At 36.9% G+C, this 19,427-nt stretch overlaps 1 protein-coding gene across 12 annotated transcripts in view; it reads right to left on the bottom strand.

Moving 5' to 3' along the window:
- Window positions 1-19,427, bottom strand: part of LOC123769849 (KICSTOR complex protein SZT2) — a 146,510-nt gene that overhangs the window by 19,178 nt on the left and 107,905 nt on the right. For 11 of the 12 annotated variants that reach the window (XM_045761221.2, XM_069301235.1, XM_069301239.1 and 8 more), the window contains 10 exons: window positions 17,739-18,073; window positions 17,012-17,191; window positions 15,777-15,887; window positions 12,491-12,641; window positions 11,888-12,032; window positions 10,632-10,731; window positions 9,360-9,604; window positions 8,355-8,514; window positions 8,052-8,102; window positions 5,757-5,861 (listed from right to left, as the gene is read on the bottom strand). In XM_045761221.2, coding sequence (XP_045617177.2) covers window positions 5,757-5,861; window positions 8,052-8,102; window positions 8,355-8,514; window positions 9,360-9,604; window positions 10,632-10,731; window positions 11,888-12,032; window positions 12,491-12,641; window positions 15,777-15,887; window positions 17,012-17,191; window positions 17,739-18,073 — 1,583 coding nt within the window. The remainder of the gene's footprint in view (window positions 1-5,756; window positions 5,862-8,051; window positions 8,103-8,354; window positions 8,515-9,359; window positions 9,605-10,631; window positions 10,732-11,887; window positions 12,033-12,490; window positions 12,642-15,776; window positions 15,888-17,011; window positions 17,192-17,738; window positions 18,074-19,427) is intronic. The other variant, XM_045761225.2, reaches the window with a different exon arrangement.

Here is a 19,427-nt window from a genome sequence, read left to right as displayed (position 1 = left end):
ACTCATCTGTCTAGCTGTGTACCCTTAAAAATATGGATATCATAAAAGGTGTCACTGCCTGTGCAGGGATTAAAAAAAAATGATACATTTGCAAAGTACAAAAAAATACAAATTCCTAGGTTGTTTTTTTATTTTGTTCACATTGAGATGAAGACAGGTTGGGGGAGCCATTGGTTAAAGGTTCAAGTGATGCAATTTTGTTGACATGTCATGTAGGAGGGAGGGAGAGAGGGAGGGAGGGAGAGAGGGAGGGAGGGAGGGAGAGAGAGAGGGAGGGAGGGAGGGAGAGAGGGAGGGAGGAGAGGGAGGGAGGGAGGGAGGGAGGGAGGGAGAGGAGGGAGAGAGAGGAGGGAGAGAGAGAGGGCTGTGATGTTTTAATTTGTATGGTTTGTATGTTTACCGTTTCACTTTAATTTACACAATGTATGGAATAACTAGATATATTTAAATAAAAGAAAGAAAAGTGATCCATTACTATATAAAGCCCAAGAATATAATATGTATACCTATATTGCATGAATATTTGCTCCTGGCACAGTTCAAAGAATGTGTCATACAACCCACCCCCTTTACTGCTATTCTCTCTGGTAAAGTTGCTCAAAAATAGATTCAAGCATCAGCAGGAAACAGCAAATTGTGATTTGAGGATATCTGCAAGCCAATAGTACACACAACCTCATTGAACAACAACCCATTAAAAATTAAAAAAATTTCATGGGCATAGGTTAACTATTCCATCTATATCGCTGTATTATAACTGTTTATATAATTTGAATACAAATTGGAGTGATAAAAAAAATTAATATATAATTATAAGGAGAATACTTAAGGAATTAACACATGACTGACTGAATAAATGAATACATCGGAATAACTGAATTTAAAGAACTAAAGTTTTGATTACTCAATTTCAAGTTACCATTCAGAGTATTTAAACATTTCTTTTTAAATGTAAACAGAATTCTTCACAAACATCACACTAGTATGATCTTTTTGTTCCTCAATCATTTACATTATGTTTACCAATGAATGAGCAGTCAAATATACAAGAAATTAAGATTTGGGCAAAGGGATTGATACTGGCATGAATGGTGCTCGTGTAAGACAGCCTATGAATTTGTAACATCGTAAAATACAGTACTGTAATCACTCAAACTGCATAAGTTTAGAAAGGGTGAATTCAGAGGTATGCTGCAAAATTATTTTTTGCTACCACATTCTTAACATGAGAGTTGTCGAGGAGTGCAAGAGGGTCGAGACACGGTTGTGCACGTTGCCATGAGCGCCACACTTGTGTCATGTCTTGCCACTTTTTCCTCTTGTGCTCCACAATCATATACCTCTGCCATCTTCTCTCATAGATCAGAGTGTCTTCAAGGCTTTTAAAGTGTGAGGAGGGGTTGGAGGAAAAAGATGGGAAATGGGAGTGGAGGTGCATGCTAAATGCCAGATGGGAGGAGCAAAAAGGGGATAAGAGACAGTAAGAGAGAGAGAGAGCAAAAGAGAGAGAGAAAGTGTGAGATAGAGAGAAAAAAGAAAAAAAAAGACGTGATCAAGACATAAAATTCAGATCGACAGTAATAAAAGAAGAAATGTTCACAATGAATATCAATAGAAAAAGAGCATGGATTGAAGATTAAGAAATAGATAAGACAGAGATGTAAAAAAGTATTTTCTGGTGGGGCCAGTTAATAGCTTCCAGACCTATAACTAGTGTCCCCAAGCCTTAGGGAATTGCACCAGGCCTCCGAGACCTACCTGAGCTTACCTGGAGCCAGGACCAGAATTTGGCTCTCTCTACAATGCAGGGCAAATCTATAAATAGGTTGCTAATTTCTTTCAAGTATGTACTGTAGTTGCTAGTTTTAATGTATGATTTTTCTTTCCAGTGGTTAAGGTGTTGGATTTCTGATCCTCAAGCTCTGCTAGTTTCATAGACCAAGAAAGATTATGGTCCTGGCTCCTAATAGACTTGAGCTGGCAGCCCTAAGGCAGCCAGCTCCAGTAGCCAGGGAAGCTACTGAGTGGCCCACCAGAAAAGGGTGTTTCATTACATTCATGCTTGATTCATCAAGCAATCTTTCAGGGACACAACTTGAGAAAAACAATTATAAATATTTACAAAAATTTCAGGTAAGAATACTAGCTGTATAATAAAACACATACAAACAATACCATACAATATATACATATTCAAATGTTATAAATATACTACCGGTATATACAGCACATATTCAAACAATTCTATATACTTTATAGGGGAGAGCTGGTGTGGTTCTCCACATAGTTAAGTTTACCAGCGTAGGGTTTCTCAGAGATATTGTCTGTGGTCAAGTTAACCAGCACAGGATATCTAGAAGATTATCCTCCAAGGTCAAATTTGCTAGTCAAGGGGTATCTCAGAGTATCCGCCATGCACGTGCCAGCCCAATAGCTGCTTCATCATAGATTACCAACTATTGCCACAATTTTTTAGCATAATCAGACTCCAAAGAACAGCATATCATTTTTTACCCTTATTAAAGTTTATATTTTTGGTATATATAGTACTATTGCATAGGGTAGAATACTATTACTAATATCTGGGAGTTATATATACTGTAATGGTTTACTTTGCACTTATTAACTCAATTTATGTAAATATATAAAATGGGTCATGGTGGGAGGTCAGGTGTAGAGAGTGTCCAGATAATACAAAATGTCCCACTGACACAGTTATCAACACTGGAATGTGGACCAATCTGATTTACGTTACACTGTCATCTCCAGACCCAAAATATTTCTGGGTGGTGAAATATACAAGCTCTCCTCTACATGGACAAACATTTTGTTTATGCAATACAATATATACACACACAATTACATATCTTTTTTTATGTACAGGTACTTTTAAAGTTTCACTCTGCATGAACAATGTTATAATATTACATCAAATACTATATAAACAAACATAATATTACCATTAAATATGAATGGTGTCTTTCAAGCAATTAGAGACTTTCCCCGAGATTTAAGTATTTTAAGGTAAAAATAATTTTGAACTACGTCAGTAGTGTAATCTGAGAATACCACACCTTTTGTATTTCTTAACTCATATTGACTGATAAAATACAAAAGTTTTATTAATAATTTGAACACATATTTACACTTTGTTTAATTCTACAACAACATTTATATGCTTAGTGTATTAATTCTTATTAGTAAATGCAATACATATTCTTTATTAGTGGACACTTCATGCAAGTTAAATTTATTTAAAATATCAAGAGTTTCCCCTTTTGTACAAAAAGTAAAGAAATAATACTGATAGAGAGAATACGGGAGGTGCTATAACACCCATATTAATATGAGGTTAATATCCATATCAATAAGAATTTCATGATGAATACTCTGTAGCATGTTATACATAATGTTATACACATGTACAGCACTACACACACACAGTGTATAAATGTAGTGTTATACACATGTAAAGTGTTACACACATGTTCAGCACTACACATGTACTGTATTACAGTGTTTCGTAATGTTACACATGTAGTGTTATACACGTACAGTGTTACACACATACTATGTATACATTTAGTGTTTCATACATGTACAGTGTTAATACATGTACAGTATTAATACATGTACAGTATTAATACATGTACAGTGTTAATACATGTACAGTGCTACACATGTTGCGTATACACACAGCATTACACACACACGCACAATGTGTAACCTGTACATTAGTTTACCTGACCCTCCCAGAAACCACAAGCAACTTTCGCAAACAGTTGAAAGAAGGAATAGCTAGCAATGCAATTTCAGTTAGAATTCTTCCGTATAAGCTAGGCAGATGGTATAGCAGCTGTAGTCAAGAACATCAACATGAGTTCCAGGTAACATTTACAATCTAGTATACATGGAATTCAGTTTTTTAATTATGTTACAGTACCACTGGGAAAGATATAATACTGGCAACTTAACTGATTAAATCCCCTAATAGAATTTTAATTAAAAAATATATTGTAAAAAATGCCATAATATATGTAACTAAAGTAACTTGCACTTCCAGCACCATTGTCATAAGCATATGACTGATACTAACAGGAAACATTACAAACTGACTTAAAAATCAGACTTTGAGAGTATATCTGATGCTCTTTTTTGTGAAGGACACTTAGTTGCTCTACAAAGCTAAATCCCACTGGTTTTATGGCCACTATCATGCTCAGTCATAGCTGGCTCCACATTTAGGAAAATGCAACATGGATATTTTCAAACTGTCCCCGTCAGATTAATTTGGTGTTTGGGAGATGACAGAGGGGTTTGAGTCAAGGATTTAAGTTCTTCCTTGCCTTCAGGGGAATTTATTTGCAATGCCCGAGTTGCAATTAAAACAATACATTCCCTTGCCTATGAGCAGAGGGTGTAATATTTAATTCTAGGGGACAAAATGGAAGTTCCTCCATCATAGCTTTTATTTCCAGCAATGGCCTAGGGAGTGATTTTGCTTTTGGATGGAGGAGACCTCAACTTCCAAAATAGGGTCCCCCTCTATGTACCCATTTTGGGTAATTTTGGAAAAATAAACGCGTGAATTTTAGAGGCAAACTATCTTTATCTAGGCCTGATTTATCAGTACTTGTGTTCACCATTTGCTCTGCCCTTTGAGTGCATTGTGCCAATCTCTATACCTATCAGCATTTTGGTAGGATCATTGCTCCTTAATCTTAGCACTTTGATGCTCTGTGCTACTGCTTGTATATCTCAAGACGAGTCAGCCATAGAAGCTTGTCAGACTAAAGTAATTTCTCTCAATGACATTGTGTGCTGATATCAGAGCTCACAGGTTCTACAACTCAAACCAATAAATTCATAGCCTAAAACGTTTTTAGGATTCCCGTACTGGGGAAAAAAAAAGTCTGGGGAAGGTTTTCTTCCAATTAATCAACATTTCTTCTGGAAAGATCTGGGTCCTTGAATGTTCAGTTTCTGGACCCAAAGTCACTTTAGCCCAGACAGCAGCTTTTCAGAACCTCTCTGCAGCACAGGATTTTATAGTGTAGAGTTTGTTTGGACTTCCTCTATAAGAATAGCCTTAGGAAGCAGCAAGTCATAATTCAGAAATCAGGCTTAAACACATGGTACAAGAAAAATTTTCAGAAAAGAATACTTATTTGCTCCTTATCCCCTCTCTTCTGCCCTATCTGCCCAGTACTTTTTTCTTATTTTCTAGGGTCAGTTTAAAATGTAAGGAGTTGTAAGTTATGGAATTCTGATGCAGTGTAGGTGCTGTCATCTGGTGGCAGCCAGGCAAGGTAGTCAGATGGGTCAATATGTAGTTAGTAGGGAGTGCTGCTTTAACAGTCTCTTGATGCCAAGCAACATTTAGCAAGGATTTGAGAGTTTATGTATGAACTTCTAAAGGCCATTCTGAGCTAAACTAATTATACTCCAGTGTCTCCCTAGCACCAGAATAATTTGCCATGGACACTCTAAAAAGATCCCCATTGCAATTTTGCAGAAAGTTAAACCTGCACTGCATAGGAAAGATCTTGTTCATGGCAACTGTGGATCTAGCATAAGGGAGCAACCCATTGGCATAGCTTAAAAATATATTGACATATAAAACCAATTCGGAACATTGTCTCATGATTGTTTACAATATTATGATATGCGTGAAGAATATAAGCAGCATGAAGCAGAGCCCAAGTGCAGGAAAAGTGTCGCAGGATTAATAAAGAATCGTGTGTGACATGGCTTACTTTATCATCAATCTGGTCAGGAGGACAGCCCTCAGGATAGATAGGTGCTGCAGGAGAGTGCGTTGGTAGCGGCCCTCCTACCACAACTTTTGATACTGGTTCAATCTTGGTACAGAAAGAAATCTATAGCCATTACCTTGAAGCACAGCTTACCTTATTTACCAAAATATAAAAGTAACTAAATAAATTACCTTATCAATCTACTTCTCATTAACCAAATTATTACAGATTCTTTAATGCACTGTGACAAGAGAGATAGCAGACATCTGAAAAGGCTCTACTAGAAAGCAGTTAGTAAGAACTACATCATCACACTTAATGTGACTTGCTACCTGGCTTCATGTCTACAACTACACCTGGAGAAATAATTCTCAATGCTCTTATTTTTTAAGACATGTTAGGAATTCTTCATCCAGAAAACAGTAGTAACAGATCTACAGGAGAGAACACAACTGGTGGTCATCAAAGGCAAGAGGAATAACCCTTGCTAGATGCTTGTTATTATTAAAGAATTACCCTCAAGGAAATGGCTTGTTGACAAGCACCCTAAATCATGTCAAAGTCAGATCTCTGTTAGACTAGTTGTTTGTTCAGTTTGGGTCAAGCTTGCCCCTGGATCTGCAGCTAATGTACACCTGAGTACATAATGTGCAACATCACAAATTGAAAATACTTTATTATATTTGTACATTCTTTGTATCTTTGGTTACATATATGTTTGTGATGTATACCTTATTATCTATGAAATATTAATATATATCATTTAACTCATAGAATTATCAAACTCCTCTAAGTTCATGTTAACATAATAAATGTAAACACCTGTTCATTTATGAGTAAAGATATATGAATATTAATAAGCATTCATAAAGAATAAAGTATGCAAAGATGAGATGGTTATGACTACATTATGTTCAACGTTAGAAAATTATACCTTAGCTGACAAAGTTTATAGTGAATAATAATAATAATAATAATAATCTGTTTCATGATATTAGCTATATAAATAATTTGTGAAAGGCATCAACAATAAAAATCAATACAGAATAAATATGAGCAGGAACATATTAGGAACTACAAATGCAGTTAGGAAAATTTTAACCAATATACAAGTTATGAAAATATACCATGAATAATAATAATCAAGCATTAAATGTAATGAAATAATCTTTCCTGGAGGACACTCCAGAGCTGCCAGAGGTATAGCACTAGGGCTGTCAAACCATAGGGAATGTGTTGCTTGTTTTGATGCCCTTATGCTTTCTAGTGTTATCTTATTGTCTTAGATTGACCTAATTTGCAAGCTGCCCTCGTCTCGTAATGTGTCAGACTCTTGTCCTGGCTCCCAGTAGGCTTGGATGTGTCTCAGTGGTCTGATGCAAGTCTCAAGAAAATTGTAGGCTCAATGCTACTGTTCTGGGAGCTTCTATATTTACATGAAAATTAACATAGACTTCAGTGCTAAACAACAAAATCTCACTGAATATGAAAAAACCAGCATTGAATGTAATGAAACGTGATTTTCTGGGTGAGCCCCGGAGGGTTCCCTGCGCCTCTCTGAGGGGACCAGGTTTTGGCTTGTGGTTCCTGGTAGGCAAAGGACTCCTGTGACTGATGCCCCCAAACTAATAAAGCACTATATCAGTTTGTATAGCTTCAGGGAGCCGACGGGGCTCCCCACACAAAGATGTTTAAAGTAAATTATAGTAACATATGCTCTTAAGGCAAAAATATAAAAAATATTAATTAATAAATGATTGCCCTTTTTTCCTTATTAATAAATTCTTTGAATAACTGCACATTTATTAGTTACAAAAGATGATGACCCTGTAGAAGCAGATAAACCATTTCCTGGGAAAAACACATTTGCTCATTAAGTAAACACCCTTAGTTAAAGGACATCCCCTTAACTTCTATTCTTGAAGCAGGTAGCTTTACATCCATACTCGGAGGAGGCAAACTGCTCACATACCATTCCTCAAGTACTGTTCCTCACTGCTCTCATTCTTAAAGGGGTCATTTCAATCAAAATCATACTCTATTCCTTTATTATACTTGGTAACTTTCTCTACTGATCAAGAGGCAGTCACAAGTAGATCCTTCTCCATCTCTTGTTCCAGTCCAATAACCCTGTTCTTGAAGGGAGCCGTTTCATATTAACCCTCACAAATCTATTACAATTTCTTTCAATTAACAATGGCCTCTGAAGAACATGAAAATTGCTACTTAACACTATAAACTGTTATAAATACAATTGCTAACAGATTATTTGTTTTAATAATCCTTGCCACTTACCTGTGAGGACAGCTTTTTTCCCTCTAATCTGCACGACTCCAACACGTATATCTGCAGAAACAATAAAATTAATGGTGATGATAAATAAACAGATGAAATAAGTAACAGCAATAATTTAGAGTCAGCTATGCTTCAATTTTGGAACAAACAAAAACTGTCAATGCAGAATTAACAATTTTAGTACAATATTTTTGTGGCAATCTTTTAATTAAAATGTATGTACCAATAAATATATAATACAAAATATTGTAAATTAATTCTATTGTTTGAATTAGTAACATAAAAAAAATATATTATGCATACCTTAGCAGAGAAGTAAGGCTCCAAGAAAATAATTTCCAAAAGAATTGTGCCACCCAAGACATTCTTCAATAAATAAGTTGGCTCCTTAGTGACTTGCTCACTAAAGCGCACTTCCTTGATGCGGAAACTGCGACTTTCTGGCTCTCGACCAATACCACGTCTAGATAATAGAAATAATTTGTTTTATACATATACAAGAGTTTTTACATTCTTTTAAAGTCACTAGCATACATAACATTTTGGGCAGATCCTTAATCCTAATTTTCCCTGGAATACACCCCACCAAATCATTTAACAACCAGGTACCCATTCACTACTGGGTGAGCAGAGGCGTACAGTTAAAGATTGGCACCAAGTCAAATCTCTCTCCCCCGGCCGGGATACGAGCCTAGGTCAAATCATTCACGAAGCGCCGGGCAACACAATGTCTTCACACCAAAATAATTTGGTCATCATTGAGCATCATATTTTTGGTTACCCAATGAAACAACTTTGTTGATATCCGATTGTAATTTCTATCCTACACCATGGTAATTTTCAAACTGCTGTATACAAAATTTGTCAGAAAGAGAGGACATAAAACTGTGGGTATTACTTTTCTTATTTTCTATAAATACAACAGAGTAACAACATGAGGCTTGTGCATGTATTAGAAACTAACAAAATAACATGATATTCCCATATATTTTATGGACTAAAACGTCTTGGTTGCATTTATTAAATGCTTCTGTAAAAACTGTGAATACTGTACAATATGTTCATTTGTTTCTCTTACCTTCCCCCAACTTCAATACAAATGACATGTTGCTTGCATCACAATGGTGTTAAACATTATAATATACAGGAAAATATGTTCTTTCATTTAAGATGTGAAAATATATCACTTATTTTATTTAAAACAATGTAATTAAATAATTAAAAATTTTGATATATATTCAACTTAGGTCAAAAACATTTCATTACATTATATATCATGACAGAATTAATGAAGCTCCAACTTCTCACCCGCGTTGCTGAGGAGCATGTGTCACATTTAATGTGAGAAACCCTAAGCTTTGTAAGTATTGGATATATTCCTTAAGGTAGCTGGAACAGAGTGCATCATGCCACTTCTCATCTCCACCCGTCACGTGGCGTCGACGTTGACTAGGGCTTGGTAAGTTCGACTTGAGCGATAATGAACGACGCAGATCAGTGGGACCACTTCCACCCATGCCTTTGGCAGAACTACCGGAGTCGTGTCGAGAGCGCTGAAAACGAAAGTGTTATCACATAGCTGTATAAAATTACTTTTATACCAACATTTCCTGAATTAATAATTGAAAAACTGATATAAATTAGAAAATAAAATATAAAAAATGACCTCTGATATCTAGTTGTATTGTCATGCTTTGTCATATTGCTAGGTTCTTAGCATAACACAGCCACAAACTTTTAATATCACAGCACAAACTTTTAATATATCAAACTAAAATGTCTAACATAACTACACACTGATAAATGAGAACAATTCATGGCATAAAGGTAAACAAATGTGTTGTGCTCTTGTTAATAGCAATCACAACTTTTATTGAAATTACAACAGGTTACTATTGAAGTCAATCTCATACTTGCAGACTGGTGCCAGGTTCTTGTTTCTGAAATTACCACAAATACAAATAATTTGGTTAATAATACGTGGGCCAGATTTTCTTCACAGCATTACCTCAAGCCTTAATATAAGGGTTGGTTTCCTATTCATGGCAATGCCCCCACTCCCACCCCCCAACACACACACACACACATGCATGCATGCATATGAAGAAAGCATAGTCCTCGATAGACTTATACTGGTTGCTTATATCAGTTAAGTCACCATACATAGTTTAAAATGTAAAGAAGATAGTGCCCAATAAGCTAAAGAACCTATATACCAGTTAAGTAATGGTTGAAAGGTGAGACCAACGAGTCACAGCTCAACCTCTTGCAAGTACAAGGCGAGTACAACTAGGTTAGTACATACAACTAATACTTCACCTGGAGGGGTCAATGTCACCCCATTGGCCATAATAGCCAAGACCTAGCAGACCCATGAAGCCATCAATTTGAGGCCGAGTTTTAATATACAAACAATGGTGTAAACACTGAGCATTCACCATGAGTTACAAGTACACAAAGACAAACAGCTACTATCTACCAGCTTCAAGCACTGCACAAAGTGCACAAATAGTGTGGACATATTATCACAGACACAGTAATCCCAGAGAAAATGATAAAATTCAGAGTAAAATAACTCACAGGTTCAGGAGTCTTTAAGCCAAAAGTAGTCGTCTTATCTGCAGGCGAGTGAGGATCAGCCAGGCTGTGGTCTCTGGCAGCTGCCACCTGCCACCGCCACCTGTAATACCATATTTCACGTAATTTACTTAAAGATTATGAATCAATCCGAGCTGCAATAATAATTCTCACAGGCTTTTCCAAACAATCAATCTAACTATATCTACAACACATTTCTCTCCCTAAGATGTAGCCTCACATTATATTATATTAAGACATTTCAGATGTTTCAAGTTTTAATGACGACTATCAAACATGTTTCTCACAGTTTCACATGGTTATTTATTTATTACATCAGTGCAGCCATCCTGCTTGTACCAAACAAAGAATGTGAGTAAGACTGAAGAGCATCTGAGCAAAAATATACCAATAAGAAAGTGGAAGAAACAAGAAAAGACAGGTATAACAGGGAAAAATAAAAAATTAAAATGAAAAACTATTAGACACAGGAGTGTGAGTGTAGGTAGATAATAGCACCATCAATATAACACATGTACTACTGTACCTACACTCAATATGAGATTTTAAGGCATGTTGATTTCAATGGTTATTACCTTGAAGACTTATTTATGTCTTATTTTAGTGCATTTCAAGGCCAACTAATATATTCCTACTCAAGAACCAAACAAAAATTATTGATTGGCTATTTCATCAATAATTTTTCTGATGTAACAAAATCACTGACAATGAATAAATAAGCATCTAACTTATCAATTAAAATAAATACAAAACTTTGCTAATTCCAAAGTGGAAAGTCAAACCAGAGAAGACTATCCCTGTGGATAGTCTCTTTTTATCCCTGTGGATAAAAATGACTTCTTTCTAGCATATTAAACATTTATGTCTGTCTTTGATCTTTTGGCTAGAAGAGAGCCTTTATAAGGTTCTCAGCTGTCATCCAGGGCAATAAATCACACAATTTCCATCACTGGGACAAACACTGCATTTCAAGAGAGCCAAAACATAAAACATTCATATCTGATTACTAGGCATCACCTCATAGTCATAAAAGGGTTGTTGTAGTTATAAATTATTAAATGCACAAGTTAAATAGGACACTCAGGTACAGGGTATTTATGTACTGTAATATAAAACCAACTAATTATAAAATTGCTAGATCACCATTCTAGATTAGAGGCATCCCAGTTTATCAACAAGCTGCTTTTGTTCTTAATGAAAATTTAGTAGCACCTAAATACTTTCTCTTTATGGCTTACCTTGGCAGAAAGAGAAGAGGTGTGTAGCAGAAATGTACAATGCGGGCATTCTGTTTGTACAAAGCCAAGATCTTGTCATTGAAGACTGGGCTCGAGTGGCCATGTGTCTGAACCAGTGTCTTTAACAGTACTTTCCGTTGAGTTTCTGAAGTATGAAAAATAATGTCTTCTACGTGTACAAATTTGGAAATAATGTAAAAAAAAAAACTTAAATGGCAATTTTTTTAATCAGCAGATATATTATGCATGAAAGCTTTCACTAGCCTACATCTAAAAAATTCACAACTTGGACCAGTCTCATGATTTAACATGTAAATGTTAAAGTGGTTTTGCTTAACCAGGAGTGTTTGAACCCAAGTTACCCACCTAACCTATTAAAACTATTGTTTATTAATATTCAAGAACGTCAAAATTAGTGATTTTAATTTAACTAAATTACTATAATTTAAATTCTATGGTCGGCAGCATTAAAATTGCAGTGCATTAGGTAAGATGAGAGGTTGCACAACTACAGTTGCAACCTACACAAGACAGATGATGCACAACACAAAGTAAGTTTTAATTTAGGTAGAGAATAACAAAATGATAAATGCTGTACAGTACCTCTCTGTAAAATGTGGCGCCTAATTTCTGTCATCTGGGTCCCATGACGAAGCTCCAGATCCTTCAAACTTCCATACTGAGAATTTCTAAGAGATCTGCGAGGTCTGCTGTCTCTATATACATCATTCAGGCTGGGAACTGACAGCACCCCCTACAAGAAAATATTTTGCAGACTTAAGTACCTCATCATGTAATACTTTTTAAATTATTATTTAAAATATTTTTATAAATTATGAATAAATGAATAGAATAGATTCAAACAACATTTATATATGACAAATATGTATAGATTTAAAGTTTATTATAGTGCATAGCATTTCTGCATAGCACATACTCATAACATTTCTGCCCAACACACTATGCGTGTTAGTGGCTTTGCAAGAATGTAAACATACTAATATTATGTAATCTCACAAACCTTGTACCTTCTTGTAAATAAATCATTATTGTTATTATTATTTATAAAATGTAATAATGTACCAATACATGATACAAATAAAGCACAGAGTTAGATGAAATGCTCACATTGACAATACAATACAATGTTTATTCAAAAGAATGTGTGTACAAAGAACATAAGAGTAATGTACAACTGTAGGGACGCGAGTTACACAATCTATGAAGCCACTATTATACCATGGGTTTTGGGCAACCACATCAAATAAATAGACAAACAAAAATGTAACAAAGGTGTGTTAGTACTAAAGAAGACGCTAACAAAATGAGATCGGTCATGGAAAATAATATATGAATGCAAAAAAAGGTGACACTTAACAACTGCATTGCGTAAAGCACCTTAAGGCACTCTGAGGGTTTTGTGATTTTTTTTTTTTTAATTAGGCCGGTCAGCCGAGCGGACAGCACACTGGACATGTGATCCTGTGGTCCCGGGTTCGATCCCGGGCGCCGGCGAGAAATAATGGGCAGAGTTTCTTTCACCCTATGTCCCTGTTATTTAGCAGTAAAATAGGTACCTGGGTGTTAGTCAGCTGTCACGGGCTGCTTCCTGGGGGTGGAGGCCTGGTCGAGGACCGGGCCGCGGGGACACTAAAGCCCCGAAATCATTTCAAGATAACCTCAAGATAGGCCATACCTGTATTTTAATTTTTTTTAATGTTTTCATTGCTCTTTGTGATTTGAAATGAAAATGATTGTTTGGAAACATTTTGACATTAACATTAGCTGAACATTTATAAAAACAACAAAAATATGTCCTTAACAACTGCACCCTGAAAATTTTGCCCAAAACAGGTGCGCAGTGCAGGGATTAAGATTGACAGGCACAGACTATTACAATATGGAGTCAGTATACAGCGAGTCAATATTGAGCTGATAATTACACATTAAGTATTACACATTTAATTACACTTTAAGTATCACAATGAGACATTGAAAATTTCAATCTTGACCAGCATAACTTTCTATCTGCGGTCACAGTAGCAACTTTTTCTAAATATCCCACCAAGTAATAACAGAAGCAAAGAAGACACTGAAGAATTCTCAATCCAGCTCATAATGATCATCAGAAAGGATATTCTTCTACACTCAAAAACTTTCTCCAAGAAATATTTGAAGTCAAAAAGACTGCCAAGTATTGTTCTGTTACTCCTAACAATGATTAAACTACTTTCCTGCTTGTCTGTCACTGCTTCCCTTCCCTGTTTTCCCAGGAAGCAGCACTAATAGCAGACACAGACACAGCTGGCGATAATGCCTCACTTTCTTTACCAAGGGATGGCAGGAGAAAAAGATGAAATGAGGGCAACAGAGAGTGAGCTCAGAAAGAAGCGAGTCATCTACACTTAATACCTTATTTCTAGAATAACCACTTGGTTGTTCCCATAGATGTAACTCATCACAGCTAGCCAAATATAAAGGAAACAAACAGTAATAAGAGAATGGGAATTATTTGTGACACAGGATAGTCTGGAAGTAACTGAAGGGGGGGGGGAGGGGGAGAAAAACTGCAGCCCTGAAGAAACAAATGTCTTAAATCCGACTTCCACTGACAAGGAGACCAGAAGAAGGACTGATGTTCCAATGCTACACATTGATACAGTAATGAAGACTGGGAAAAAGGGGAGGTAATATCTGGCAAAGTTGCTGGTTGTCTCCTAAAACTCCAGACCCTAATATTCAAGCATATCATGGCAGAGAAAAATGCTCCGAGTGTGAAACTTCTGTAGGTCAAGGACTCGGAAATACATCCCCAGCTGGCTGAAATATAACCCATGAAACTAGACCACAAAAACCACATATTGAAGAAGAGCCTATGTCCTGTTGTTGCTCTCTATCTGTATCTTCAAGTGTTTTTGCATTAAACACTTATAGTGCCCTTCCTCAACTAACAGCCTATGTGCTCTTGTTTCAGAGTTATGTGCATTTGCTTTACACAAGTTGGTCAAGCTAAGGCAGATGGGGCGAGTCTCTAGGACCATCATCTGTTGAAGTTCGCTACCCTCAAGACCTTCTCAACCTTGACAAGCACCAATATTTTGGCCTAGGGATTTTGGAAAACAAACCACACATTTGTAAATATTCTACCTTTCCCCATAATTCATGTCTTACTCATCAGCTTGTGTCATTGGAATGTTTCTTCTTGTGTTCATCATCTGTCAGCAGGGAATGGGTCTTGGATGCCTGCTGCTTCGGAGCTCCGTTCTCTTCACCACATCCAGCACCCTCTGAACTTTTTTGTGGCACAGGTAAGCCCTTTTCTCTCCTTAACTCTAGCTGTTCCCTTCTCTTTTGTGTGGCTGTGGTGATTCCTGCATAAGGGAGTGACCAAGTAGCCTTTGCTCAGAAATAAGGTGTTAAAGATATATGAAATGCTCCTTTCTAAGTGGTACATATGTTATGGTTGTCCCTGTGCTCTCCTTCTGTCCTCCCTGACCTCTTCTATTTTTTCTTGGAGTGTGAAAGATGAAATCGAGGTGATCTAGCAGGTTGACTTAATACTGTACTACCAGTCCTGCCATCTATTGATGATGGCAGTCATCAATATCCTTGCCCCCATCATCAGTCTTGCTACTGTAACACATTTCGAGAAGGGAGAGAGGAAAGAAACTTCCAACCACCACCACCGAAAGGACTACTCACTGAGACACCAAAAAGAAAAAAAACTTAACACCTCCCACTGAGAAGTAACTGGAAATCAAATTAATGGCAGTAACATCTCAGCAAACTACTGTACCATATGCTACTTAACATACTACATACTATAAGGTATAAATATATTAACAACTGTTGACACCAATTTAACAACATCTGTACAATATTATCATACCTGAACTCTCCTGTTGCCTCGGTCTGTGTTTGCTGGCAATTCTCTTATTGGAGACTGGAACTTGATGAGTCCCTCCACATGTGCACCATTACCAATGTAAGGGTTGTTGCCCTAAAAATAATTTATAGCACTTTAAGATCATTAAAGGTGCACCAATGTAATGGTGTCAGTAGTATTGGACTATTCTTTCAAAATGTCACCACAAAATCCAGGCTGTGTGTTGGGTTGTGTGTACATCCAGAAAACCCAATAGGAAACACCGTGATGCCAAATGTGAAGATAACCGAGGGAAAAACATGTTGGTTGTAGTGACTGGTAGGTTCACCACCAACAACTGAGGGTGGGGTTTGGAAACTGTTGATGATTGAGGGAGGAACTAGTAGTGGTTGTGGAGAGGTCACCAACAATTAATGGAGGTAGTAATGGTGGAGAGGTCACCAACAACTGAGGGAGAAAGTAGTGGTAGAGGAGAGGCCACCAACAATTGAGAGAAAAAGAAAGTTGAGGTAATGCAATGAAGGTTGAGATGACAAGATTATGGATAAAGTTGAACACACACACATATGTATGTACGTGCATGTGTGTGTGAGGGGGGGGGGGGAATTAATTAGTAGTTAGTAACAGTTGATTGACAGTTGAGAGGCGGGCCGAAAGAGCAGAGTTCAATCCCCGCAAGCACAACTAGGTGAATACAACTAAGTGAATACATGCTTTTGGTATGCTACATTTGTATTTACAAAGAAGATACATGGGTAGTTTTGTGGCTGTATCTGGAGGACCAGCCATGAAAACTATATACATAATGTAAGGTGTGGGGGGCCTGACATAATGGTTGAGAATCAGAGTAGTGCAGATTATCCACCACATATTACAAATTATCATTATTTCTCTACTCATCTACCTCTAAAATTTCCAGACACATGAAATTTAGTATAAAAACATGTATAGTCCAAGAACTGAATCCTTGAAATCCAATACAGTACCATAAAAATTTTGGGCTGACTGTATGAAAATCTTTTGATGAATGTTTCTATTCATTTTTTAATACACTGTACACAATAGAACCTGAACTGTCTGGGGAAGATTCTAGATGTAACAATCCCCCCCCCCTCAAGGACCATAGATAATTAGAGAATTTTAAACCTAGAAAAGTACAATTCATTAATAGAAAATAGAATGTAGCCAAGAAATTTGGAAGAAAATCCTAGAACACAAAATCTTGGGTAAATGCAAACCTCTTCTTTTTTATCTGCACTCTTGCACATAAATGGCTGGTTGTGGTAAAGCCCCATCTTCTGCAGAACTATGGTAGACAGGAGCCGATTACGGGCAGTAGACCAATGCCCCAAACGTGTCATTGCTGAATGAAGATTATCACAATGTTCCTTAGTCCAGTTGTATGTGTAGATGACAAGCTGTAAATTAAAAAATACTCATACCTTGTGTAATTTCCCCATATGTGCAAAACTATATGTGAATGAAATTATTTAAAACAAAGGACGTTTCTTTAAAATACAATTAATATATACATTTATTTATTGTATAAAACTGTTTTATACAATAAATAAAATAGTTTTCTTATTTAACAAGATATGAAAAAATATGATTTCACATGAAAAATTTGCTTAAAACAATCCATGAAGTATAAATTGGCATTAACCATGGAGGCAAAAAGAACTAAATGATTGATCAAACTTTAACATGAATAAAACAATATGATATACTATATATATATGCTATATAGTTCTTGTAACTCGACCAACATTGCAAGTGACTAAGTAAATCTTTATCAAAACTATACATCTGTTTACTGAAAAGGAAAGCCCAAAATACAAAGTAAAATAATAAAAACAAAAATACAAATTTTAAGTAAAAATAGACAAAATGCCGAGCCTATGGAAACGTACACCTTTATATGAATACTAAAATATATATATGGTGGTGGTGGGTCTGATAGCTCACCTCCAGGCCTCGTAGTGTTGCTAAAAGGAGCTTCTGACGAGGAATGAATAACACATCTGCAGCTTCACACTGCCACAGTGAACCTACAGCACTTGAGAGGCTAGTCGGCGTGGAAGGGACGTTCATAGGGTTAGAGATGGCAATGGCTGAGGACACAGCATTGCCAGTAACAGATACAGCTAATGGTGTTGTGGGTGGTGGAAGAACACTTGGTGTGGTCACCCCACTTGACACACCTGTGCTTTCCAGCCGAGGGAATGATGCCTCCCCACCACTCATACAGCGGCCTCTTGGTGACACAACTAAAGGATGATACCGCTGACTATTCTTGCTTGCTACAAGTAAACAAAACATCTTATACATAAATAGGTAGACAGAGGGTGAGGAGGGATTTGAGTTTCTTTTTATATATGTCTGTGTATATTCATCTCTTAATACTTGCAATTTTGAGGTGTTAGCTCCTAGACTTCACCTTTCCAACTGCTAGTTGTATAATATATAAACTCTCAAAATATTTTCTTAACTTTAACACTGACTTAACTTTAACTTTTTCCATACGACTACATCTATAGGGGTCGATTCCTAACAGCCTTGTGTAAAAGCAAATAGTGAAATAATGAAGTCAAATGTTAACTCAAACTAAATGAGTAATAATTAAGGATACTGAAGGGGGGCTTATTTACAAGTGCGTATGTAGGCGTAACATAGCAGACACTAAGAAGTAACAAAAGTAATGTGTGGAAGAAATATGAAACAACACTGCCTCAAATTCCTCCTCATAAATGAAGGGAGGATCCCTTTCATCAGTCAAGGATTAGAAAAGCTTTTACCATAGGTGAAAGGTCCTGTGGCAACAAACATTGCATACTCATGAGGGGGGGGGGAAGGGGAATAACCCCTTAACCTAACAGGTAGAGGGTTTGCAAGGTGCAAAAGAAGCGATGTCAGCCCTCGTACACCTGATCTCAACAATTAAGGTATGTGGAAGACCATAGAATGTCATGAAAAAGAATCACCTAGTGCAATTGTTTACTCAACTTCTCATCAATGGGCCTGGCCTTGTGAGCCAAGACCCAGGTACTATCTGGACATGGTGGCAAATCTAAAGCAGAAGCCCCCTGAAAGGAGTACATCCAAGCCCCTGTGAGAAGGTATCTGTGGTGGAGTAAGGGAACAGCAAACCAATGTCAAGGAAGAGGAGCCTAAAACTAAGCTGGAATGAAAGACACAACGAGGGACACACAATATTGATGGCATAACCATAAATGTGAAGCATGAATTAAAACAACACTCAAAGCATGGCCTCCCCAGGGGACAATGTCCCCAAGAAAATCAACAATACTTGTCTAGAAACAGGAGAAATGGTCCCACAGAGGCCAGCGAGTTGCAAAAGTATCAGGCACCCGAGTGATGGTGTAGGCCAGCTGGTCCCTGAGTGACCTGGGCTATCACCTGCTCATAAACAACATTTGAGAGTGGGTAAAAAGGTTGTTTTTCTATGGCAACTAGTGTCAGTTTTGTTTTCTCCGTTTTGTGTTGATCTCCAATTCCCAGGATTTCTTGCCAAGATAAGAAAATTAGATCCCAATCTTAGTTTCCAATAGGCCTGTGCAAGTCCATAGACCTAGTAGCTTTTGCATGTCTCTGCTATTCCCAAGGTCTCAAGCACCTAGAGTTGCTTATGGGGGC

This window comes from Procambarus clarkii, chromosome 45 (assembly GCF_040958095.1).
Source record: "Procambarus clarkii isolate CNS0578487 chromosome 45, FALCON_Pclarkii_2.0, whole genome shotgun sequence".
Lineage (NCBI taxonomy): Eukaryota > Metazoa > Arthropoda > Malacostraca > Decapoda > Cambaridae > Procambarus > Procambarus clarkii.
This window is presented reverse-complemented; position numbering and strand designations above follow the sequence as displayed.